At 42.3% G+C, this 25,827-nt stretch overlaps 1 protein-coding gene and 1 non-coding gene across 10 annotated transcripts in view; both read left to right on the top strand.

Annotated features, from left to right (window-relative positions):
- The window catches only part of SH3KBP1 (SH3 domain containing kinase binding protein 1), a 342,524-nt gene that overhangs the window by 70,791 nt on the left and 245,906 nt on the right, over window positions 1–25,827 (top strand). The window contains exon 1 of one of the 9 annotated variants that reach the window (XM_036439677.2): window positions 19,547–19,691. The exons of 7 other annotated variants lie outside the window; for them this stretch is intronic. In XM_036439677.2, the coding sequence (XP_036295570.1) occupies window positions 19,641–19,691 (51 nt within the window). In that variant the 5' untranslated portion in view covers window positions 19,547–19,640. Of the gene's footprint in view, window positions 1–19,546; window positions 19,692–25,827 lie in introns of those variants that run through there. One more of the 9 variants, XM_036439675.2, reaches the window with a different exon arrangement.
- LOC118720293 lies at window positions 16,059–16,165 on the top strand. Its single transcript, XR_004988388.1, has one exon. It is a non-coding gene; the product is annotated as a U6 spliceosomal RNA (small nuclear RNA).

Genomic DNA, 25,827 nt, shown 5'->3' with positions numbered 1-25,827 from the left:
GGGAATTCTTCCAAAGTCATTTATGAGGCCAACATTACCTTGATATCAGAACCAGACAGACATGACTCTTGGATATGTAGACTAGTTGTAGATATGTAATATTATGTTGGTGAAATTACTACAGTGTTTTCCCCAACGTATGACCTACTTACTAAAATTTGTTAAAAATAACAGTGGATTAATAACAAAAATAAACTGTTAATTTAATTATAAGAAAATCCTGTTTAAAAGCATTTTAAAATTAACAGGGTGTTAATTTTCACAAATGACATATGGACTAGAAATTTTGTCCATTAAATCTGGTCTGTTAAATCGAGGTACGCAAAATCAAGGGTTTATTGTACGTCCACAAAAAATTATTTATAGGAATGTTCATAACAGCTTTATTTATAATAGCTCCAAATTGGAAACCACCTAAATGCCTTCAATGAGTGCATGATTAAACACACCCTGATCCATCCATACGTTGGAAGACTACTCAGCAATAGTAAGGAATGAATACAGGAAACTGCTTAGATGAATCCCAAGGGTATTGTGCTTTGTGAATAAAGCCAATCTCAAATGTTATATACTGTGTAATTTGGTTTATATTAAATTCTAGAAATGACAATACTATAGAGTTGGAGAACAGATCACTGGTTGCCAAGGGACAGTGACAGAGTCCAGGGAGGACTGGTAGGACTATAAAAGGGTAGCACAAGGAGTTCTTTTTTGGAGATGGAATAGCTCTGTATCTTGAATATGATGGTGCTTATACGAAGTTATATATTGGATCAGTGCATGGAAAAACTAATGGGAACTGAAGATCGATAGTACAGTTAACAGTATTGTATCAATGTGTTTGATATTGCATTGTACTGGAGGAAGCTGGGTGAAGGCTTCATGGGACTCTATGCACTATTTTTATAAGTTCCTGTGAGTATCTCTATATATAAAAGGCTAAGTGACCAATCTTCCATCCATTCGACTGTCTGACTGACCAACTGGCCGGTACGTATGACACAATTTAAAAATAAATGTTGACTCTTGCGTGCCTGATACATATAAAGCTCCCATCAAATTTCTTAATAGTATTAGTCCTTCTGGAATGCTGTGCCATAAATTAAAATTGACAGTAGGTGTAATCATTATGCTACTGAGAAATCTTAATAGTAAATGGGGTCTTTGTAATCGTACTAGATTTATTATCAAAAGATTGTGACCTAACATAATTGAAGCTGAAGTATTAACAGGATCTGCAGAAGGGGAGGTTGTTCTGATTCCAATAATTGATTTGTCCCTGTATGACACTGGCATTACATTTAAATTAATTTGAAGACAGTTTCCCTTGATGTCAGTATTTGTGATGACTATTAATAAATCACAAGGATAAACTCTAGACAGAGTAGGGATATTTCTACCTGAGCCCATTTTTGGATATAGTCAGTTACATGTTGCTTTCTCTCTAGTTTGAAGAGCGTGAAAGTTGTAAGTAATTCATCACAAGGGAAATTAGTGAAGATCTCTGAAAGTGTTTTTACTCTTAATTTGGCATACAGGGAGATATTAGAATAATTTTAATCAATTTATCAGTTATTGTTTTTATCAACATTTTTATATCATGTTTTTATTGTTTTTATATAATATCTTTGTTGTTATATCATGTTGTTATTATTTGTTAATCAGTTATATATTATTTTCATAAACATTTTACTCATTTTCTTTCATCTCTTACACTTCTATTATAGAGAAAGGGCAAATAGCAATATTGAAATATTTCTTCTAATTAATTTCCTTTCAATGTGCATGAATCTGTGCACCAGGCCACTAGTGTAAAATAAGAAGTAAAATAAATAAGTAAGAAAGTAAGTAAATAAATAAATAAATAAGAACACTAGCTTTCAAACTTGGTTGAACATGAGTATCAACAGGGCGCTTTAAGAAAATCCCAATGAGCCTAACTGGCTTGGCTCAGTGGATAGAGCATTGGCCTGCGGACTGAAAGGTCCCAGGTTTGATTAGAGTCAAGGGCATGTACCTTGGTTGCATGCACATCCCCAGTGGGAGGTGTGAAGGAGGCAGCTGATCCGTGTTTCTCTCTCACCAGTGTTTCTAACTCTCTATCCCTCTCCCTTCCTCTCTGTAAAAAAAAATCAATAAAATATATTTTTAAATAAAAAATCCCAATGTGAGGTGAATGGTAAGAACTCCATTTTTACCACAGCATAGTATTCCATTGTGTAGATTTACCACAGATTTTTAATCTACTCATCTTCTGATGGGCACTTAGGCTGTTTCCAAATCTTAGCTTTGGTGAATTGTGCTGCTATGAACATAGGGGTGCAAAAATCCTTTCTAATTGGTGTTTCTAGTTTCTTGGGATATAGTCCTGGAAGTGGGGTCACTGGGTCAAATGGGAGTTCCATTTTTAGTTTTTTTAGGAAATGGGGAGAAAAAGGAGACATATATAATACTATATATAATACTTCAGGCAATAAAGAGTTTTTAAAAATCCCAATGTGCAACTGTATCCCAGACCCATTTGTATCTCTGGTCATGAAACCCAGCATTGGTTTGTTTTAGGATTCCTAACTCTTGTTCTTATTTTACATTAAATTTTTAAAAATGCTTTCCCATCTACTACAGTTCTCCAGCCCATCCTGGGTGTTTCACTTATCTTTCTGTGTGGTCATATTCTGTCATCATGTTGTGATGGTCACGAATGGTATTTAGGAAAGTTCTGCCCATGCTTTTAGCAGGTACAAGGAGGCATTAGTGTTTGACCTGTCTGTAGTTGGCCTGGAGACTGGTGGAGCCAATGATAGAAGTAGAACAGAAAAAGAGAAGAAGAGTGGAGGAGGGGAGAAGTGGAGTGCAGACAGAGGTCGTGGGGGCCTCAGAGACCTTGTTGATGAAAGGGCCTGGGTGCAGGATACAGCCCTGGGTCCGGACTTCTGGGCACACTCCACCCAGGTCTGCCATGATGCCCCTGCTGTTTCTGCTTCACATTGGGGCATCAGTTACACTGATGGTCTTGAAATGCAAATTTTCTCTTACCTTCCCCATGTACTCCACATACTCAAAATCCTTCCTTGGGTTTCCTTTTTTTTTTTTTTTTTTTTTTTTTTTTTTTTTTTTTTTTTTTTAAGATTTTTATGTATTTCAAAGAGGAAGGGAGAGAGAGAGAATCATTGATCAGCTGCCTTTTGCATGCCTCACACTTGGGATCAATCCTGTAACCTGGGCAAGTGCCCAGACTGGGAATCAAACCATGACTTCCTGGTTCACAGGTCAAGGCTCAATCACTAAGCCATGCTGGCTGGGCTGTTTTTAGAGAAGGGACTAAACCTTGAGTGTGGTCAGCCTACAAGGTCCTGTGTGCTGTGACCCCCATTTTTTCTTGCCTCATTACCCACTTCGTATCCCTGCACCCCATTAATGCCTTCTCAGCCACAGAGCTCACCTCATGCTTTCCCAGGGAAACCTTTCTAGACCTCCCCACTCAAATACCCATTTTCTTCAAGCCTTTCTAGTGCCATATTTCTCTCCTCAGTAGCACTTGTCACTCTTGGGATTTACAGTCTGTTTTGTGGGCTATATGATGAATGACTCTCTTATTGGACTGTGATTCTGAAGCATCAGTGCAGTATTGTGTGCTTGGTGCCTGGTGCACAGCAGTGCTTATCCATATTTGTTCAATGAGTGACTCTCTTTGTTGCTTATTTCTCTGCACTTGGGCTTATTGATATCATTGGGAACTTAGCCCTTACTCTTTGGATCATGGTGCCAGTGGCTGCTTAAGTAGACCATGGCCTTCGGTCTTCATTTCCAGAAGCAGTATTACTTGAGGGTTTTCAAAGGAACCAATCCTCCTGACCCCTGGGAAATATACCCAGGACAGGTTCAGTGGTGGAGCTAGCCATCTAATTGAAGATGGTGTGCTGAACAGTTTTTGTAGGCTTGCATGTTTAGTTGCTGTTTGTATGCTTTGTTTTTCTTTTTACCAGCTTAGACTTCATTGCCTGCTGGCAAGAAATTACATAACTTAAAATTTGGGGCTATAATGAATGTATGCGGTAATATAGAAAATACATATGCTGTAAGAGAGAGAAAAAAAGAAGAGTACATATTTGTGCATGCAGCATGATAGACAAACTACCAAATTTTCTGTATAGGAGGAAATGCTAAAATGTTAGTAGTCGCTTTTGTTGTATCTTTATTTCTAAGACTTTTTATTTTTTTAAAAAAATTATTTTTATTGATTTCAGAGATGAAGGGAGAAGAAGAGAGAGAGAGAGAAACATCAATGATGAGAGAGAATCATTGGTCAGCTGTCTCCTACATGCCCCACACTGGAGATTGAGCCCACAATCCTTGCATGTGTCCTGACTGGGAATCAAACCGTGACCTCCTGATTTATAGGTCAATGCTCAACCACTGAGCCACTCTGGCTGGGTGTATTTCTGAGATTTTTTAAAGGTTATTTAAAAATTTTAATTATTTTTATCTGATTTGTTTGTTTTCCCTCAGGGATTGAGGTGCTTTCATTCTTCAGGTTCTTGTGACTAAAGCAGCCCCAGGTGTATGTTACTTTTTCTAAGTTGTTGTTTTTTAAATCCCTCGTGTCTTCCAAGTGAATATAAGATTCGTAAAAGCACCAAATGAGCTGAGGAAAATTGGTCTCTTGCTATGTAATTAGGCTTGAATTTTATCAGGTCTCTAGATAGCTGAGTATGTAATGATATAGCATCTGGGTTTTGTCAGAAACTGGTGACTTAGAGCACTGGTTTTGAGTCACAGCTGAGATCTCCCATCTTGGGAAAGTATATTAAACTTTCTGAGTTTCACTGATTCATTCATCAAATGTTTATTGAGTATTTGCTGTGTCCTAGAAATTACTAGGGAAGACACTGGTGAACAACTCAGACAGAAATCTCTTACCTGATGCCAGGGGACCTCATAGTAGGGGCATTTTTTTCCCTTTACAGAATTAGTCCAAGTATGGGCATTTAAATGAAAATCACTACTATTATTAACCAAAAAATATAACACATTTCATGTATTTAACTACAAAATATCTCTGAGGGTTGTTTTTTTTTTAAAAAATCTGATCAGTATTAATGGAGCTTTTAAATCACATCGCAAGAATTAGAACTTTAAACATTAGGTGCACATGTCCACCAAATGTACATATTCTTATCCTAAGAAGCTAGAAACATCAACCAGAAAGGATATATGCACCCCTATGTTCATAGCAGCACAATTTACAATAGCTAGGATTTGGAAACAGCCTAGGTGCCCATCAGCAGATGATTGGATCCAAAAACTATGGTACATTTACACAATGGAATATTATGCAGCCATAAAAAAGAAAAAATTCTCATCGTTTGCAGCAACCTGGATGGAATTGGAGAACATCATGCTGAGTGAAACAAGCCAGTCAATGAAAGAGAGACACCACATGACCTCACTTATTTATGGATGATAAAGAACATTATAAACTGAAGAACCAAAAGATAGATATAGAGACAGTAAAGCAATAAGCAGACTGTCAAATTACAGCGGGGAGGCTGGGGAGATCTGAGGGAGATAAGAGTTCAACTGAAGGACTTGTATACATGCATATAAATACAACCAATGGACACAAAACTCTGGGGAGGGAGGGTATGTTCGGGAGGGGGGGGCATTGGTATATGTACAAAAATAATAACTTAATAAAAGAAAACAAAGAGAGAAAAAAATAAAATAAAATGCAAATAGAAAAGAAAAACACATGTATTGCATATGGTAGTAACTGGACACACCATAAGCATGTGATTTATTCATCAAGCTTTCATGTACAAATTTTATAAAAAAATAAAAAAATATATATATATTAAAAAAATGTACATATTCTTCAGGTCGATAAATTTTGACTTAAAAAAAGTCAACATCTCCAAAAACAGGAAGCAGAACATTCTAAGTTATAGCATAGATTAAATTTTATGTATTGCTTAAATACTTTATTCAAGGAAACTTTAAGGAATGTGTGCCATCTTCCTGCAGGGATTGGGCTGAAACTGGCAGTGTGATATCCCCCAAGGGGTCCCAGATTGCAAGAGGGTGCAGGCCAGGCCCAGGGACTCCACCAGTGACCAAATTCATTCACCAGGCCTCTAGTATGCATATAAGATCTTTGGTTAATCTCTTCCTGTCCTGCTCCCTCCCTCTTTCCCTCTGAGATTCATCAGTTTGTTCTATGTTTCCATGCCTGTGGTTTCCACTTCTGAGTTGAGCATCTGTCCCCTGGTGGTCAATGTACATCATAGCTACTGGCTGGTTGGCCGGTCAGTTGGTCACTTAGGCTTTTATATATATCTATTGTACATGAATAAAAGAGAAATATGTAAATTGATCATACTTCCATGATGCCCACCAGCCAATCAGGAGGGGGTATGCAAATTAGCAGGACAAAGATGGTGAAGGCCCTGCCCCCAGCCATTCCAGGTGTGGAGCAGCTGGGCAGGGCAGGACATGTGCTATGAGAGGAGAGTGGGGAGGGTTGGGGGAGCTACAGGAGCAGTGCTCTGGCCCGAGTGAAGGGAAGACTCCAGCCCCAGTGAAGTGAAGACTGCAGACTCCAGCTGGAGTGAAGGTGGAAGGTGGTGGCCAGAGCGATGGCCTGGGTCCTGGGGGCCTGAGGAAAACCAGTGCTGGCAGCCAGGTGAAGGAAGGACTAATGCATGAATCTTCATGCAACAGGCCTTTAGTATATATTCACTGAGTGGCCAGATTATTATGATCTCTGAACGCATAATAATCTGGCCACTCAGTGTATATCCTATATAATAAAATGCTAATATGCAAACTGTCCCCTCAACCATGAGTTTGACCAGCAGGCTGGCCAGCCAACCACCCATGTCCCCTCCCACTGGCCAGGCTGGCCGGACCCCACCCTACACATACTGAGTATATACACATACTGAGTGGCCAGATTAATATATATATAGTGGAGTAAATGGTAGTTGTTTGAAATAAAAATGGTAATTTTTGGAATAAAAGTTTGTGATTAAGTTGCAAAATAACTTTTATATTTTCACCCTATCCATTCAATTTTACTCGATAATGACCTTTTTAAAGTAATATGTTCATTTCAGCTACCATTAGATTGCTTTTCCACGGTGAAGGTGGAGAAATAAATGTACAAACATCTGTAGCATGGATAGGTTTGAAAATTCCATCTTTACCCTTCCCCACAACATACACACTGTGTGCTGGAAGAAAACCTATTGTGCCCTTGTCTTTCTACTAATAGGAATTGCAACCTTTTTTTTTTTTTTTTTTTTTTTTCTGTGTCCTGTGAACCTGATCAGGCCTGTTGCATTCAGCATGTCTATGCCAAGCTCCTGGGGTGTAGGACCTTCCAGGACTCAATCAGGCTTGGACTTGGAACAGTGGTACCCAGCGATCCCAGAAGCTTGAGCCTAGGTGTTCGAGTTCTGAGACCTTGGGGAAGTTATTTAATTCCTCTGGGCTTCTACTCATTTCCTCCTCTGAAAACAGGGAATAGGAACACAATGGTATATCTGTTAGCTGCTGTACTAGAGAGTATGAATGAGATCACGTGTACAGGGCAACTCGGAGTATTTGATACATTTACTCAGCCAATAAACATCAGCTATTAATATAAGTATTAAGCCACTCCGAGAGACAGGAAAAATACAGAGACAGTGTTTGTCAGTTGGGTGCTGTGGGCAGCGGGTGCTGAATTGGAGGTAGGCGTGTGGAAGGGTTATTTGTGGAGGGCGATGACACCCATGGAGGTGAAAGAGTGAGGGTGAGACAGGGAGAGCCTCAAGCTGTTACTCCAGTCCAAGCCAGCCTGAAGTCTTAGGACAGAAGAGACAGAAATGGACATATGGCCAGGCACTGTCACCCCCTCCGACTGCCCCAGGTCAGTGACTTAATGGGGGTTTGCCTGGAAGGAGTGCGACCTCAGCCAGAAAGCAAGCAGAGGCACATCCTGAAGGCACAAACACTGTTCTGAAGGATGTGACATGTGGTCATCACACCTCAAGGGCTCCCAGGAGACATTTTGTTTCACTTTAGTTTCTTGCCTCACGAAGAGATTTGAACTAACCCTTGGGACCACTGGTACATTTCATTATCTTTCTACTACTGAGGAAGATTAGACAAGAAAGTCTGGAGGGAAGCTCAGGGCGAGGGAAGGTGAAACTATCTCTTTAATGTGTGATCACAATACATGTTAACTCAAAAGCCACACACATATATGTACAGGGTGGGGCAAAAATAGGGTAGCCGAAACCTGTTTGGCTCAGTGGATAGAGCGTCGGTCTGCGGACTGAAGGGTCCCAGGTTCGATTCTGGTCAAGGGCATGTACCTTGGTTGTGGGCACATCCCCAGAAGGGGGTGTGTAGGAGGCAGCTGATCGATAATTCTCTCTCATCGATGTTTCTAACTCTCTATCCCTCTCTCTTCCTCTCTGTAAAAAATCAATAAAATATATATTTTTTAAAGTAGGGTAACAGTTGTCTATATGGAAAATAATAGTTATGAATGAATAACACTACAAGAATAAACTCTTGTGTCTTGTGTACTCACAACTGTGATTTGTGGAATGAGGTGCTTGAAGTCAGCCCATTTTAGTGTTCTGCTTGTCACGGAGGAAGGAGTGTTGCATTTGTTGCCATACTTCCTCTGGGACCACCAGGTTTTTCTCAAGAAAACCAAGAGACAATATCCTGTGCCTGGAAGTCTGTGTGAAAAACAAAGTAGGCTTGCCTGCACATGTCAGCCAAGAGGTTGTCTAAGCCAAACCACATCCTGCCCAGCCTTCTTGAGGCAGGTGGTCCCAGATGGAGACCTAGAGTGGGGAGCCTGTGACCGCGCTCTCCTGAGAGGCTGGGGGCAGGGAAGGCAGCGCTCTGTGGCCGTGCAGGGTTCCCAGGCAGTGTGAGGACACCCTGGCTGCTGTCTCCTCTTACAGTGAAACCTTGTTTTTCTAAACTTACTGGTGACCATGAAGCTCTCAGGGATGCAATTTTCCTGGCAAGGAAACAAAGCTAAGGGCGAGATGTGAGATTGTATCAGTAGAGCGGGTGCCAGGGTGAAACCAAGAGGGTCTGTGTTTGCACATCATGGAAGAAAAGGTAAATTAAAATTGTGTTTACCATATTTGCTACAGATGTACATTTTAGTCATGATTATAGGAAACTATAATTGACATTGGTTTAAGTGTTTAATGGGAATATATTCTTAGCAAAGCTGTATGAAGTGTACATCATACAGTATGTCATTGTCTGAAATGTGATGCTACCTGTTGAAGTCTTCGGTCATATGGGGTTTGCTTACGTTGACAGATTATGGGCAAACACTACATTAAAACTATATATATGGCCAGCCAGTGTGGCTAAGGGGTTCAGAATACTGTATGAACCAAGAGGTCGTGGTTCGATTCCCGGTCAGGGCACATGCCTGGGTTTTGGTCTCGATCCTCAGTGGAGGGTGTGCAGGAGGCAGCTGATTGATGATTCTCTCATCATTGATGCTTCCATCTTTCCATCTCCCTTTCTCTCTGAAATCAATAAAAATAAGAAACTATATAAAATCAAAATTATTAAGTTATGACTGTTAAACTTGTAGTCACACTGTAATACTGAGGCCTTCATGGGCACAAATAGAGAAGGAATCTGGTTTATTGCTATTATTCTGCTTAACAACTTGGCTTATATTCACAATTCAGTCTCACTGTTTTTCTCAGCTACAAAATCATGAGAATGTGCACAACTTTTTTGTTTCTAAATCTTGAAACTGGAATCATTGCCAACCTGACTATAAAAAGTACATCTGCCACCCTGGCTGGTATACTAAGTGATTAGAGTGTCAGCTAGTACAACCGAAGGGTCTCGGGTTCAATTCCCAGTCAAGGGCATGTACCTGGATTGTGATCCCTGGACTTGTTTGGTATGCCTGTGGGAGGTAACCAATCGATGTGTCTCACATCGATGTTTCTCTCCCTCCCTCCCTCCCTCTCTCCTTCCCCTCCCTCCCTCTTTCTCTAAAAAACAAAATCAATCAAAAAGTACCATTGGGTGAGGATTAACAACAATAACAACAACAACAACAAGATGTACAGCTGCTGTAAGAAAGTAGTTTCAGCTTTTCGGTGTTTAATGTGTAATTGTGACATTAGGTTGTGGTGGCTCATGATAGGATCTTTGAAACACACTGGAATATGGAGCATGCCGGGTTTGTGTGGTTTTAAATGTTGAGAAATTGCTTCATTGCTTATGATATTTTTTCAGGGAATACTGTTATTTGATTTAAACTGTCACATGACAGACTATCTCTTTGGTACATATAATCCATGCAATTAAAGTGCAAGCCTCTCTTGTCAGTGATGGATACACATCCATATACCTTACTTCTTTCTTAGCCTCTGATATTTTTTATTCAATTTAACAAATCCTTTTATCTTAAAACTCGAACTTGCCAGGGTTCTATTAACAGATGTTTTAAGGTGACAATCAAGTCAAGGGTGCCGCCAACTTTAGACTGAACACAGTCCCCTGCCCTGGAGCTGGATATGAAATCTAATTTCACGCCTGGTGCAATGCAGGGGTGTAGCTGATTTGTAAACACGCCTTGTAACATCATAGCACAATTGACAAGCAGCGGTTTGCAGGCAGCGAGAAGTGTGTTATTTAGCTATCTAACCGGTCACCCTGATTGCAGTTCTACCTAGGATGCAGCTCACGGAGCCACACAGTAATTAAAGCTATCGAATCATCAGGAGTAGAGCCATCCCGTTTTCGTCTCATTATAGACAAACTTAGGCCTGTCTGTATTCATTACAATGAAAGCCAAATGAATTCCATCTACTTCACTCAACACTGCATCCTTTTCTTCCTTTTAATTGGAATATACACAGGAATATTAAGGCTTAAAAATAATTACAAGTGGCCGTTTCTGCTAATGAACTGACTGTAGAGCAATTCTTGGCCTGCGCTGTGCTTTTGCCATTCCCAGGCTGTGTGGCCGCTCAGGCTCCCCTCAGCCCCATACTCTGTCGCTATGTCTGTCCTGATGGCAGGGCTTGGCAGATTATTCACATGTACCCCTTTCCCCCCCGAGAGTGGCTAGAATGGTCTTAAGTACGGGGAAAGATAGTGTTATATATTCAGCTGGTTTGATTGAATTTAATATATAATCCTTCAGATGAAATCTAAAATTTTGGAATCATTCATGGTTCCTTTTTCCCCCATAGCATCATTTATCTGCTGTTATCTAAGATAGTGAGTTGAGTAAAAAAGGAACTTTCTCTCCCTCCCCCCATGAGATAGATCTTCCAAACTGCTGCTGTATATCTGATTGCATTAGATTAGAAATGTGGGTGAGAGGAGTGGCAGTTTGAAGGTTTGAGATGTTAGGTTCCTAGGTGTTACACAATACATGCAGCCTGGGATCCAACACTTGCTGAATGAGAGTGTGATTATTAGTAACTTTCAATTTCCATGAATGTTAATAATAATGATTGGATATCAGTTTAAAGGACAATGAATTGATATGTAATGTTGTGATATACTTTAATTTATAAACAAACACATTTCTAAATACATTATTCTCTTTTAGGAGAGACAATGCAATCATCAGAACCAGACAGATATGACCCAGATGTTGGAACTCTCAAACTACATACACATATACAGGCATACCTCATTTTGTGCTTTGCTTTATTGTGCTTCACAGATGTTACATTTCTTTTTTTTTACAAATTGAAGGCAAGACCTTCCATCAGCAAAAGATTATGACTCGCTTTTTATTGTGGTGGTCTGGAAGATATGGTCACCATATCTCTGAGGCATGCCTATATTACCCAGCTCTGTCCACTGAGTGCCTTCTATGTGTCTGGTGCCATTTTAGGAATGGGCCTTACAAGATCTGTGGTCTTAAAGGGTGTACATTCTAACAGAGGGGAGAGAGGTATAAGTGCAGACAAGATAATGATAGTGAAACATGCAACAAAGAAATACTGGAGTGTGTGGGCCGTTTCAGCTGGAGCCATCAGAGAAGCCTCTTGGGGGAAGTGACATTGTAGCTTGCATCTGAAAGATGATGAGACTCCTGCCATTACTAAGAGCCATCTAAGCAGAGAACGGCAAGTGCAAGGGCCCTGAGGCATGAACAAGTTTGGACCCCATTCTGTATAATATTCGTGCTTTGGAAGGTAGCAGTGCTATGGGAATATTGCTGATGAGAGCAACCGTTATCAAGGCTAATGTAGGGAGGAAGAGGTGGGTGGGTTTTCTCTTGCTCATATTCTTCTCTTTCTTTAAACATATAAGACTTACTCCTCTCTTCCCCATTTTTTTTTTGGGGGGGGGCAAGGAGAGTCTATTAGACATTTTGTAACCACTTCAGGACCTGGCACAGTGTAAAGGAATATGAATTTGTTGTGAATAAAGGCCTCATTATTTATCGAGTGAAACTGTATGACTTACTCCTCTTCATAATTATAGAGAACACACATGAACTCAGCTAATCCTCATTGCCCATTCACGTCCCAGGTAGTGATTATTCTTATTTCAGATGGGAAAACCGATGCTCAGAGACATTACCTGATGTGATGGAGATTGCCCATCTATTAAGGGGTAGCCTTGTTATTTGAACCTGGTAGCCTAACTTCACATGCTTGCATCGTCAGAACTAACTGGAAGGATGGGTATTCTTAGAAAGCATAGCCTCTGATAAATGAACATGGTTGTTTCATTATCATGGTATCCCAGTTTATGTTAAAGCATTGGCTAGTGAAACTGCCTGGGGAAATGGATTTCATAAATACATGTTGAACAATATATCATTTGTTCATTTGTCAAAAGTGCTTAAAATGGGTGAAAATGGGTAGTTTAAATGTTTTCAATTTCCAAATGCCCTCTGCTGTCTTACTACTGCATATGTTACTACAGAGTATAAATACTGTGAAACCCAGTCAAGGGCATGTCTGATACTTGTCTATCAGGAACATTCTGGAAATCAGCATTTGTGATTTCAATAACTGCTATATAACTGGTAACAGTCTACTATTTTGCAGACTATATTTTTTACTTGTTTAAGTGCTTCTCATATTTTTCTATACTACTCTTTTTTAAAAATATATATTTTATTGATTTTTTACAGAGAGGAGAGGAGAGGGATAGAGAGTTAGAAACATCGATGAGAAAGAAACATAGATTCAGCTGCCTCTTGCACACTCCCTACTGGGGATGTGCCCGCAACCAAGGCACATGCCCTTGACTGGAATCGAACCTGGGACCCTTCAGTCCATAGGCTGACACTCTATCCACGGAGCCAAACCAGTCAGGGCTCTATACTACTCTTTGAGAATAAATAACCCATAGCATAAATAAACTATATGAAGTACAGGATTGGTGAGAGAGAACTTTGAACTTTACATTGGACAAAGAGGAGGATTATATCCAATGGTTTCTGTGTGTGTTTTTTTCTTTTGGCCTTACAGGAAAGTAAGAAACTTTCCCCAGCACCTCTCTCGACACAGCAAAGGTGCCTGGTGAAACATTCACCGAAGGAAATGCAATCTGGGTGGAGTATTCCTTCACCAGTAGTAATAATTGAGCACAGTGTGTGCATTGTTCTATTATCTGTACCATTCCTGGTACTACATGGCGGGTGAGAAAACCAGCAAACTTTTCTACAGCACTTCCTGTGGACCAGAGGCGTTAAATAACTTGCCTAGGGGAGCAGTTAGTCAGTACCAGAGCCGGTTTGGGGCCTGGGGTGGGGGGTAGTTTCCCAGTCCTTACTGTGCTATGGGGTTATCTGGGTGGCTCTGGCTAGGTTAAAACAACAGCCAGACAGCGAAACAAACTGTAATTAGCGTGAGGGAATACCCCAATCTGTCAGCTTCTGAGAACCTGCTGGGAATCTTGGCTGAGCTGGGTGTTAGTTCGGCTACTACTGACTTTCTTTTCACATGCAGCCACTTTCAATTGGAACCAAGACTTCCTGTGAATGCCTTCTGACGTTTCTCGAAGAAGGGAAATAAGCATATGAATTTTTTAAAAGTTCTTGAAGTCTATTGATTTTTTTGGAATGGATGCAATTAGTAGTTCTCATAAATTCCAAGAATTATTAATCCTGGCATGCTTGGGTTGCACGTAACACTCTTTTCTTTCTTTCTTCTTTAAAAAAAATATATATTTTATTGATTTTTTACAGAGAGGAAGGGAGAGAGATAGTTAGAAACATCAATCAGCTGCCTCCTGCACACTGCCTACTGGGGATGTGCCCGCAACCAAGGTACATGCCCTTGACCGGAATCGAACCTGGGACCCTTCAGTCCCCAGGCCGATGCTCTATCCACTGAGCCAAACCAGTTTCGGCCATAACACTCCTTTCTACTAAAAGATGCTGTAGGTTCTGCTGCTTTGATGGTGTAGGAGTAGCTTGAAACATGTGCAGTAATGCAAGTGTCCGTGCTGCCAGCACAAATGGAAAAATATATTGCTTTAATTGCAAATGCAGGCTGTCTAGTCTGCCTCCCTTTACATTGAATCTGACTACTCACTGTTTCTGGGAGGGTGGGGAGAGAGGGGGCGAGAGGAGGATTTGGCCTTGTGGTTTATCAGAAAGATCCCAAAAAAAGCTTGGAATGTGGATTCTAATGGTGACCTCCCACTACTCCTTCTCCCACTGGCGAAGGGGAAATAAACAAAACACAACCTTGGAGATTCTGAAGCCAGATGTTGACGGAGCTTAATGTGCCACATGCTCTGGGGGATTATGTTCAAATGAAGATTCTGATGAAGGGCTCTGGACTGGGGGCGGGTGGGTGTGGGGAGGCCGGGATTCTGCAGTTGCAAGAAGCTTCCAGATGATGCTACTTTTAGTAGCAGGAGTGTAGCTGACCCTTTCTGACCCAGCTCTCTGTCTTAGGGCTGTGTTGATTGCCTGAATCACCTGTGGGAGTTTGAAGGAGGAAGATCCCCCAAAGGATTGAAGGATTGAATTAAGGATTGAATTAGAGTTACTGGGGGGCCGTGGCCAGGCACATTATATATATATATATATATATATATATATATATATATATATATATATATATATATATATATATATATTGTTAATCCTCACCAGAGGATATTTTTTTCCCATTGCTTTTCAGATAGAGTGGAAGAGAGAGAGGAAGAGGGAGGGATGAAGGGAGAGGGAGAGGGAAGGGTTACATGGGGAGGGAGAGGCAGAGGGAGAGTGTGGGAAGGGGGAATGAAGAGAGAGAGAGAGAGAGAGAGAGAGAGAGAGAGAGAGAGAGAGAGAGAGAAATATCCATCAGCTGCCTCCTGCACTTGCCCTGACCAGCAATGGAACTGGAACCCACAAAAGGTGGGGAAATAACAACTTTGAAAACTTCACTGTAGGATTGAGATGTTTGGAGGCAAACTTTCTGACACCCTAGGAGCTTCCTGTTTGACCCAAATGATGGGAGAAACCTTAGCCACCCTTCTTGGCAGGGCACTGGCCAGTCCTTTAGGATTGTATCCAGACCGGCTTCAATCAGAGAGCGTGGGGAAAAAGAGGATTTAATGGCTAGGTTGCTGACCTGCTTAACATTAGATAATGTCTGTGAGGGCTCCCAGTGTTTGTCCAGGGAAGCTGGGGCCCACATATGGAGAATAGTAGTCCTGATTATGAGGTAGGAGTTGAAATTACACTTGTGCACATTGAAAGTGTTATTTTAGCTCTTGCCTGTGTTCCTGGCTTTGGAGTTTCGTTTTTGGTGGTGCTGGGAGAGCCAGGGCGAGCTGGGAAGATAGGGCTTGCTGCTGCCGCTGCTGGAATGAAGAGCGGATTCTATGGTGCTCCTTTCCCAGTATGACCTTGTCTTTTCTTTTTCTTTCTTCCTTCCTTCCTTCCTTCCTTCCTTCCTTCCTTCCTTCCTTCCTTCCTTCCTTCCTTCCTTCCTTCCTTCCTTCCTTCCTCCCTCCCTCCCTCCCTCCCTCCCTCCCTCCCTCCCTCCCTCCCTTCCTCCCTTCCTTCCTTCCTTCCAAATAACCGACACTCTGTGCTCGCTTCGGCAGCACATATACTAAAATTGAAACAATACAGAGAAGATTAGCATGGCCCCTGCGCAAGGATGACACGCAAATTCGTAAAATAACCGACACTCTTTAGTAACTAGCTTTTTAAACATTCCTTAAATCGGACTGTCAATCTTTTCCCCTGAGGTCATGCAGGAAGATAAGACACCAGATGGAGAGAGTCTTCTCAGCTTTCCTGTCCCCCCCCCCTTTTTAATTAAAAAATTGATTAAGGTATTACATATGTGTCCTTATCTCTCCATTGCCCTCACCCCCCACTCATGTCCTGTTTTTATTTTTTTTTTTCATTTTTAAAAATATATAGATTTTATTGATTTTTTTTTTCAGAGAGAAGGGGAGAGGAATAGAGAGTTAGAAACATTGACGGGAGAGAAACATGCATCAGCTGCGTCCTGCACCCCCCCCCCCCCCCCCCACTGGGGATGTGCCTGCAACCAAGATACACATCCTTGACCGGAATAGAACCCGGGACCCTTCAGTCTGCAGGCCGACGCTCTATCCACTGAGCCAAACCAGTTAGGGCTCATGTCCTGTTTTTAATGATTAGTTTTTTTTCAAAGCAAAGTGTTTCCCATTCTTGTTGCCTTTTCATACCCCAGCTCCTTAACTCATCTAAGGGTTAAGAAAATAAAATAAAATAAGGGAAAGCCTGTAATCAGAAGAAAAAAAGATTGGATGTTGACTCTCTTTTTTGAAGCTTATAGGTGAGAGAGATGTTGTGAATTGTCGCCATTACCTTCTGCATCAGGGAGAACTGAGGAGAGAAGCAGAAGATCCGGGATGAGGGTTCTGTTTACACGTTGTGGGCACCTGTATCCCTTGCTGAGCCTGAAGTTGCTCTAGGAAAGTGGGTGTGGGTGAGAGCCAGGAATTTTAGAACCTGCCCCTGACTCTCCCACCCCCAACCTCAATGACAAAAGTGACCTACAGAAGAAGCTGCGTCCTTCCAGAAAAAGGGAAAGAGGAGGCCAGTCCTATCAGGTCTAGAATGTTGTTTCAGGCCCTGGGGGATAGCCTGGCCTTGAGAGAGACAGAATTCCAACCCGTCTTGGTGCGTGCACAGTGCTAAGGGGGCCCATAGGGGGAACCTAAGAACCTGCCACAGGATAGGAAAGAGTAGATCAGGTAAAGAGGATGGGGCCAGTGAGCCAGGACAGGGGTGTAGTGTGAGCAGAGGCCTGGAGTGGAAATGGTTTGATGGGTATTTGAAAGTAAGCTTTGCCAGTGAGTTAAATGACAAGTGGGGACAGTGAGGCTGGGGGTTAACAGGGATCTTGTGTGCCTCTGTAACGAACTTGGACTCTAGAGGTAATCTGGAAGCACTGAAGGAAGGATTTGAGGCATAGGCGTGATTCTATCAGATGGGGATGGAGGACAAGGGCCTTAAATCAGTAACTTTTTTCTGAATGATCATCTGCTCCCTTATAGCTTTTAAAAAACCAGCTTTCTTGAAATCTAGTCTGCATACCATAAAATTCACCCGTTGGAATTCAATTGTTTTCAGTGTATTTACAGAGTATGTAACCATCACCACAATCTAATTTTCAGAAATGTCCATCACCTCAAAAAGAACCTTGTGCTCATTTGCAGTCACTTCCCATTTCCATGCCCAGCCCTTGGTAACCACTCATCTTTGTAATTTCTCCTTTTTCTTTAACATGACGGGAACTATTTTTCTGAGTGTATTATTTACTTGAAAGAGTATCTTCGCCACATTACAAACTCTTGCTCATGGCCCTGCAGCTATCCCTCAGCTCATTCCTGTCAGCCATGGGACTGGTTTAAACCCGGATGTTTGTTATACACAATTGGGAGGCTACAGATAGGGTGGGTCCTGAGGGCAGTGTGATCAGCTGCTCTGAGTGACTCAGAGACCGGTGTTCCGGCCATTTCTCCTCCACGGTGTCCTTCTGGCAGTAGCTTCACCCAAGGGCTGGTGTCTCGCTGGTTGTCAGGCTGTTGTAGGATGGCATCCACTGGCATCCATTGACTCCTTGTTCACAGCTGGTTCTTGGGAGAAGTCCTTTCCTGCAGTTTGCCTGATTGGGTGAGTTTAGTTCCTGTTGCCCACCCGGAACCAATAATTGGCTTAGAATGAATTAGGCTGCCTCTCTGGAGGTGAGAGTGGACCTTATGGTGGATGGGTGGCCGCTGTGGCCAATAGTGGGTTCTGCTGGGTAGGCTTGCAATAAAATAGTACGTGAGTGTTTTTGAAGCTGACCCTGGCTTTATGTCACTGTGAAACACTCCCCAGTTCAGAACTCCCCAATTCAGGAATTTGTTGTAATTTGGTCAGAGAGTGCGCGTGGAAGTTGATCTTTGGGAGTTTTATTAGTGTGGACATTAGTGCGTATGATGTTAACATTAACATATGTGGAAGATGAGTGATTTAATTCAGAGTAGAAAAATCTATTTGCTTGAAGATAGAAATGTTTAAATAGCCCGGCTGGTGTGGCTTAGTGGTTGAGTGTTGACCTATGAACCAGGAGGTCGGGGTTTGATTCCCCTGGTCCCGGCATATGCCTGGGCTGTGGGCTCGATCCCCAGTGGGAGATGTGCAGGAAGCAGCTGATAGATGATTCTCATCATCGATATCTCTGTCTCTCTCCTTCTCCCTTCCTCTCTCTGAAATCAATAAAAAATATTTTTAAAGAAAAAAATGTTTACATATGTGATTAGTAGTAAATAATATAAAATCATTCTTATCTGGTTATTAGGTTAGCCCCTTGGAATCACTCCTTGGGGGAAGGGAGGAGGGGGGAAATCCTGTCCTGAATATATATATCGGTATTTGAGGAACTATATAAACTTGAAATTAACAGAAATCAACTTCGCTTTCAAGTACAATTCATGCTTCATGAAGCCAAATAGACAGCCTGCCAGTTATTTGGACTTTATTAAATTTTGTTTTATACGTAGTAAAAACGTCAAGGTATGCCTGTGCTTTGCAAAGTAATTTATTTGATTGTGAGCTCTATTTTCAAGTCTGTTTTGGAGCGAGGTTTGTCCTCATGTCAGTAATGAGCTTTGCTGGTGCAGCTCGTAATGGTGAGAACGGATGTTGAAGAAAGCAAACACCATATGCCCTTTGTTTCCCCGTGCATGTCCCCTCCTGGAGGCTGGGTGGAGTGTTTCAGCTGTCTCGAATAATCTCCATTTTGCTGTTACTGCAGACTTGCGTTCTCCAACTCCCTTCTCTCTGATGTTAGCTACAACTTCCTAATTAGGTGGCTCTTCTTCCTCTTTCTCCACCTAGGTCGTAAAGGTTTCACACTCTCACGTGTGAGAGAGTGGATTACTTTTGAAAAATGAGTTTCACTTGAATTGTGACAGGAATAAGTGCGGAGAATAAAAAAAAAACAAACCCACCCAGTGAGAATGTGTAGTGGGAGGGGCAAGGCGGGCTGGGTACGGGACAGGATGCTTAGAATAATTCAGCTGCCAAGTGAATCAGAGGGACTTGGAGTTCTCAGCGAGGACGGACCGTACTCCTGCCCAGAGTTCAGACACTGTCAGCCCCAGATCACCATTTCATACCCCACAGAATGGAGTCTCCCGCAGCCAAAACCCCGAGTGCTGTAGATGCGTCTGAGATTGTAAGTAGGCCGTACATCTGTTCGGATTGTTATTATGTCTGCATCTTTTGTAGCCTGTTGCCTGACTACTTCGTGGGCCAGGAGGGAGAGGTGATGGGGAATTCGGTCCCGGCTCAGTCCTTCCCAGATGGTGAGCAACACCATTTTCCACTTGGATTCGGCTCTCAGTTTTCTTGTTTGGGTGGAAGGAAATTTCTTTCCCCGAGCCCTCCTCTGTGACAGAAGTGACTCTTGGCGGAGTCCCTTTAGAATTAGCATCTATAAAGATTTTTAATAGCCCTGTCATCTGGTGTGATGGCTCTTTCCTTCTCCTTACTGCTATTGATGAGTTTTTTTCCAGGGGATACTGGACACAGCTCCAGTCCCCTCCCCACCTCCCACACTGCAGGTGGCCCTTTAATCAGTGAAGTGTCCCAATCAAGGGTTGGGAGCAGGTAACATTGCTGAGGGAGCTGGCCAACTGGGAAAGATAGAGAGGGAGGAGGTAAGACTGAGATGAAATGTGGGTCAGAAAGATTCGGGGTCCTCTTGCTAGATTCTCACTTAGCCTTGGGCCACTAACAGAAATCTCTCCTAGTCTTACAATCGCATGTGAAAAATCACAAGCATTGCACTTCGTGCGATCGCTGAATTTTCTGAAGCACTTGATGTGAAAGTGCCTGGCACTTGGTAAACTCTAGCTGAGCGATGTGTTTTGACCTGCCTTCCGCATTCTCCTTCCTCCATGGGATAGCATATCATCGATGCAAGCGATGTGCTGGGCTCTGTGACATGGCACCCATGTTGTTGACCTCGGCCTGTTTTAGGGCAGCCTTTGTGGCGGCCAAGTTCTCTTGGGTGGCGTCATAGGTTTGATCTTGAGGTTGGCCGGTTGGCCTTGCTCAAGTCCACAGTCCCAGGTTCCCCTTTTTGTCATAGAACCCCTAAAACAAGGAGGTCCCAGGGAGAAGGTGTGTGTGGGTTATGGTATGTCTCAATGATACATTTGTGTTAAAGATCGTGGGGACTGGGGACTCAAGTCATGAGGCCATTTTATGAGTCCTATAGGTAGAGTGATAATCCAGAAGAGCCATTTCCAGTTGTGGGTTTCCAAGTTATGAATATTTATGCTCAGCTGGGGCAAGGGAGAAGAAAAAGAAAACACTTAAACCTGGAAGAATGCTGCTCAGGTGCTCTCTGATTTCTGAGTCAGAAGGAGTTGTAGGACACTGTCATGGTAACTTTTCATTCGCTGTTTCGGTTAACCTGTTCATGGATTTAGGCAACCATTGATCAATTTCCCAATGGCCTTTCCATCATTATGTGTGTTTATTTAGGGCACTTTCCATTAGCTTTATTATGTGCTTTATATTTGGTAACCGTGAGTTTAATTGCTAATAATAGTGTTCCCTTGTCAGTCACACGTACTCCCACCTTTTTACCCCCATTGTATTCCTTGTATTTCATCTCATATTTAGGCTAAGGTTGTTTGCCTCTAGTCAGCAAGACTCCTCAATACCTATATCCATGAGCTCTAGCACAGGGCTAATTTTTATCACTGATTTTGGAGACATCGTATCATCTGTGTACTTCGTTTTGTGTGTGATGATTTAAGAGTACCTTTTATGGGAACCACCCTCAGAATCATGTACTATAACGTACCAACTTTAGTAGCTCTCTGTTGAAGTCCACTTTCTTTCCCATATCCGGCTGGGCCTTATATGATCAGGGATTTGCCTACCTCTCCAGCCTCATCAAGATCACTTCTCGCTTGGCCACCACCTTTCACTGCACCAGTGTCCCGGCTGCCCCAGCTCCTGTCCCTGGGCTCTTAAACCCTTTCTTTGGCTCTTGCTTGGCTGGCTTGCTCTGCTTTCAGGTGTTACTGGGAGTAGCCCTCCTGGGCCATCTTATCTAAAGGGACTTCCTCCATCTTGTTTCCTTTCTCCCTTCCTGTCACATCACCATATCTGTTGCTTGCAGAGCACTTACATCACAGTCTGTAAATTCCTTGTTTCCTCATTGATTTACTTGGCACTTGTCCCTCCCACTAGACTTTCAGCCTCAGTATGGCCAGAGGCCTTGTCTGTCTTATTCCACTGTATCCCCAGTTCTAGGCTCCTAGTTGACACTCAACAAATATTAGTAGAATGAATAGAGGCAGCGGATGATGAATACAGTGCATGACTTTTAAATAGTTGGTGACTGCAAGCTGATAAAGACACTTCCATCTTTTCTGTGCCATTCCCTTCCTGCCCCATCTGCCTTCGCCATTGCTCTGCCACTTATGGGAGCACTCCTTACCCCAGGGCCCTGTGCGCCTCTCCTGGAAAGCCCTTAGCTGGCATGTAGAGTAACCCTCTAGCTGTTTTAAGTATCATTTTCTCAAAATGAAAACCACCTGTCTTCAAAGTGATTTGCTTAAAACAAATGCTCATTTCTTTGCCGAGGCCTCTTCCCCTCCTGCCTTTCCCCACCTCCTGCCAAGAATAATGGGAAAACCCTCTTATCTTGGAAAGTGGTTTTCCCTCTGGTCAGAGTCCAGAGCCAGATGATTTATCACCCTGTGTGCTGGGCAATAGCTTTCCCCTGCCCCGCTGCTCTCAAATGTTAGCGGTTTGCTCTCTGGAGGCCCGAAGGGGTCACGTGACGGGGGCTCAGCCTTGGCACTGCCCTTCTCTGTATATTTCCTTTAAACATCCTGTTTGCCAGCTTGTTGACACCAGCTCTGGGGAGTAAATAATATGACCCCATTTCAGAGATGATGAAATGGAGGCTCGCAGAGGTCAAGGAAGTTGTAACCAGACTGGATCAGAACCCAGGTCTTTCTGGCTTCCTAATCCATGTATTATTTGTTGGTGTACTCTGTGTTTCTCAGGGTTATTTTGAACATGTCCTACATTAAAAACAAAACAAAACAAAAAACAAAAACCCGAACTGGCAACTTATTACACATATGTGTAACTGCAGTAAGTTTCCTGAAACAATACTTGCCATCACTGTCTGTGATGTACTCTGATATTCTCCATTCCATTTAAAAAATGCTGGTCAGCATATAGCAGGAGCGCTTTCTTTCTTAAGGCTGAATAATGTCACAGTTTCTTAATTCGTTTTTCCGTCAATGGACATTTAGGATGTTACCATATCTTGGTTGCTAGGGGCTGGGGGTGGCGGAAATTGCGAGTTGCTATTCAATGGGTATAGAGTTTCAGTTATGTAAGATGAATACATTCTAGAGATCTGCTTTAAGGCATTGTGCCTATAGTTAACAATGCCGTACTGTGCTCCTAAAAGCTTGTCAAGAGGGTACATCTCAAGTGAAGCATTCTTACCACAATAATAAAAATGCTGGTGAAGATCTTCTAAAGTTATTTTGTGGTGGCAACCCATAGTTTGAAAACAGTTTGAAAAACACTAGTGTAGCTGTTCTAAAATATGCTTACTTCTTTATACAGAGGTTTACATGATGTAAGCTACTTTCTGAAATGTTTATAGAAGTATAACATACGTATATAAATGCACATAAGAGTATAGCTTATGGAATTTTTGCAAACTGAGCATATCTGTGTGACCAGCACTAGATCAAAACACATGCCATTGATTTAAGCGTCTTTGAATCAAGACAGGCATGGAATACAGCAGAAACTGATATGCCCTCGATTTGTTCTGAATTATGTACATATGGCTTACTTGATAGACTCTCTCTTTGTAGAGGTCTGTATCTTGCATTTCCAGTGATGAGGCCTGACTGGTATTTTATTTTTTCCATTGATTTCTAGAGAGAGTGGAAGGGAGGAAGGTGAAGAGAAAGAGAGAGAGAAACATCGATGTGAGAGACACATTGACTAGTTGCCTCCCATTTATGTCCCGACTGGGGCTGGGGATAGAACCTGCAACCCAGGAATCAATGGGTTGATTGATGAGTGGGCTGATGCTTTAACCACTCAGCAGCATTGGCCAGGGCCTGACTAGTATTTTGGATCTAACAACTTTTGAAGGAACAAAATAAGGCTTCCCTAAGGGCCATCAGAAATGGTGCAAAAAGAGGCCCACTGAGAAGGTGCTTGGTGAATGTGACCCATGAGGAGCAGGAAAGGGCAAGGCCCTGCAGTAGGGCATGGAAGCATTCAGATGCGAGAATTTATGGTGCTAATAATTGAGACCAATTTTCCTGAAACGGGGGGTGGGTGGGAAGGAGGAAAGGGAACTTGTGATTAGAATTCTAAGCTTCTGGAAGTCAATGAAATTTTGTGTAAATAAGGAACATTCACCTCTCACGGTGAGTATTGACTTTGAGAGAAAATTGTTTTCCCATACTGAATTAAAGGGCTTATTTCCTGGCAAAAGACATAAACACATCTGAATACAAAAGCAAGCTAGAGGGACTTTGCTTTCATAACGTATGGGTTCTATAAGGCTGTGTAGGTAGACACTGTAAAATAATTCGTTGTAATAGAATATATATAGAAACGAAAGGGAGTGAATGTTTTAAGGTGCTTTTAAACATTAGGTGCTCTAAAAAAGTTTTATAATTAATGCCTTTTGTGAGTCGTATTGATAGCTTAGTCAAACTGCAATGGCCACCTTGAATCAGGGATTTTGTAATAATAACAATCCTTTTTTTCTTTATTGATTAGATTCATTTTGCGTGTGTGTGTGTGAAGGAGACTGAACTTTTGCACATTTGGTGTGTGTTCCCTGGGGTTCTTGTACTGTAATGCTCTCTGTGGGTTTAATTCTATATGTGATGTGATGGTATATGTATAAGAAAAGTCCTGTGACTGTGACAGACACACTGTGTAATAAGAGGAGGTACCCTCTGGGAATGAGTGTGTTCATCTGACTTACCCTTCCTTTCTTGGTGCCTGGCATTGTGCTGAATGAATGGAAGGACAAAGAAAAATGCCCAGGTCCCTGTTTGCCAGGGGACGGCTCTGGTGTATGCCTGTTGTCCTGGCATTGACATCGATAGCACCCTCTTTCACCCTGAAATGCCCAGGTTCAAGTGATAAATTACTGCACCTTGACATGTTCTGGTTTGGATAGACAGATGAGGACACCAAGGGACAGAGAAGTCACTTCACTCTGCACCGTCACCTGCTAGTGAGAGGTAGCGTTGACATTCTTTCCTAGGAGTCTGAATCCAGATCTTGTTATTTGACTGCTGAGTTCTGCTGTCTTACGACTTTAGACCAAGGGACATGTAGTATAAAAACAGCACTCTATATATTTTTCAGTCTCAGCATTTAGTAAAAATCACTGTGGTGATGTGTGACTCACGGCAGCTGAGTGTGCTGGGCAAAGAGCCATCACAGCCCTACATGTATTTTCATGGTAGCCTAGAGCAATAAGACCATTCATATATGCGTGGTGTTTTATAGTTTCCAAGACTCTTCCTCCTACATTATTGTGTCAAAACTTCTGTTCACCATTTTACAAAGGAGGATGGGAGATCAGTGGGATGATGTAGTCACCTCCCTGAGGCTTTACAGCCAGAAAAGCTAATGAGCAAGACTCAGCTCAGATAGTCTGCCTCCATCATCAGTGCATTTTCCACTAAACCATAAGTGCCTCTCAACCGGATGTCTCACGTGGCTATTTGAGCGTGTGTATGGAGATTAGGAAGACTCATTACCTGAACACAGAGTTTCTCAACCATGGCACTCTTTTTTTAAAATATTTTTTATTGATTTTTTTACAGAGAGGAAGGGAGAGGGATAGAGAGTTAGAAACATCGATGAGAGAGAAACATTGACCAGCTGCCTCCTGCACACCCCCTACTGGGGATGTGCCCACAACCAAGGTACACACCCTTGACCAGAATCGAACCTGGGACCTTTGAGTTCACAGGCCGATACTCTATCCACTGAGCCAAATCGGTTAGGGCAACCATGGCACTCTTGACATTTTGGGCCATGTCTAGTGTGCACCATAGGATGTGTAGCAGCATCCTTGGCTCTACCCACATACCTCCATCCTCAGTTATGATGGCAAAAAATGTCCCCAGACAGTATCAAATGTCCTCTGGGACTCAATTGTCCCTGGTTAGGAACCACTGGCCTAAATAAAAAAGGGGCATTTGAAAGAGCAAAAAAGACCACCTTGAAAATGTTGCCATTTCCCCCTTTCTGTAGTTTCTAAAGCATCAGAAAAAACT

This window comes from Pipistrellus kuhlii, unplaced genomic scaffold (genome assembly GCF_014108245.1).
Source record: "Pipistrellus kuhlii isolate mPipKuh1 unplaced genomic scaffold, mPipKuh1.p scaffold_m20_p_16, whole genome shotgun sequence".
In the NCBI taxonomy this organism is placed as follows: Eukaryota; Metazoa; Chordata; class Mammalia; order Chiroptera; family Vespertilionidae; genus Pipistrellus; species Pipistrellus kuhlii.
This window is presented reverse-complemented; position numbering and strand designations above follow the sequence as displayed.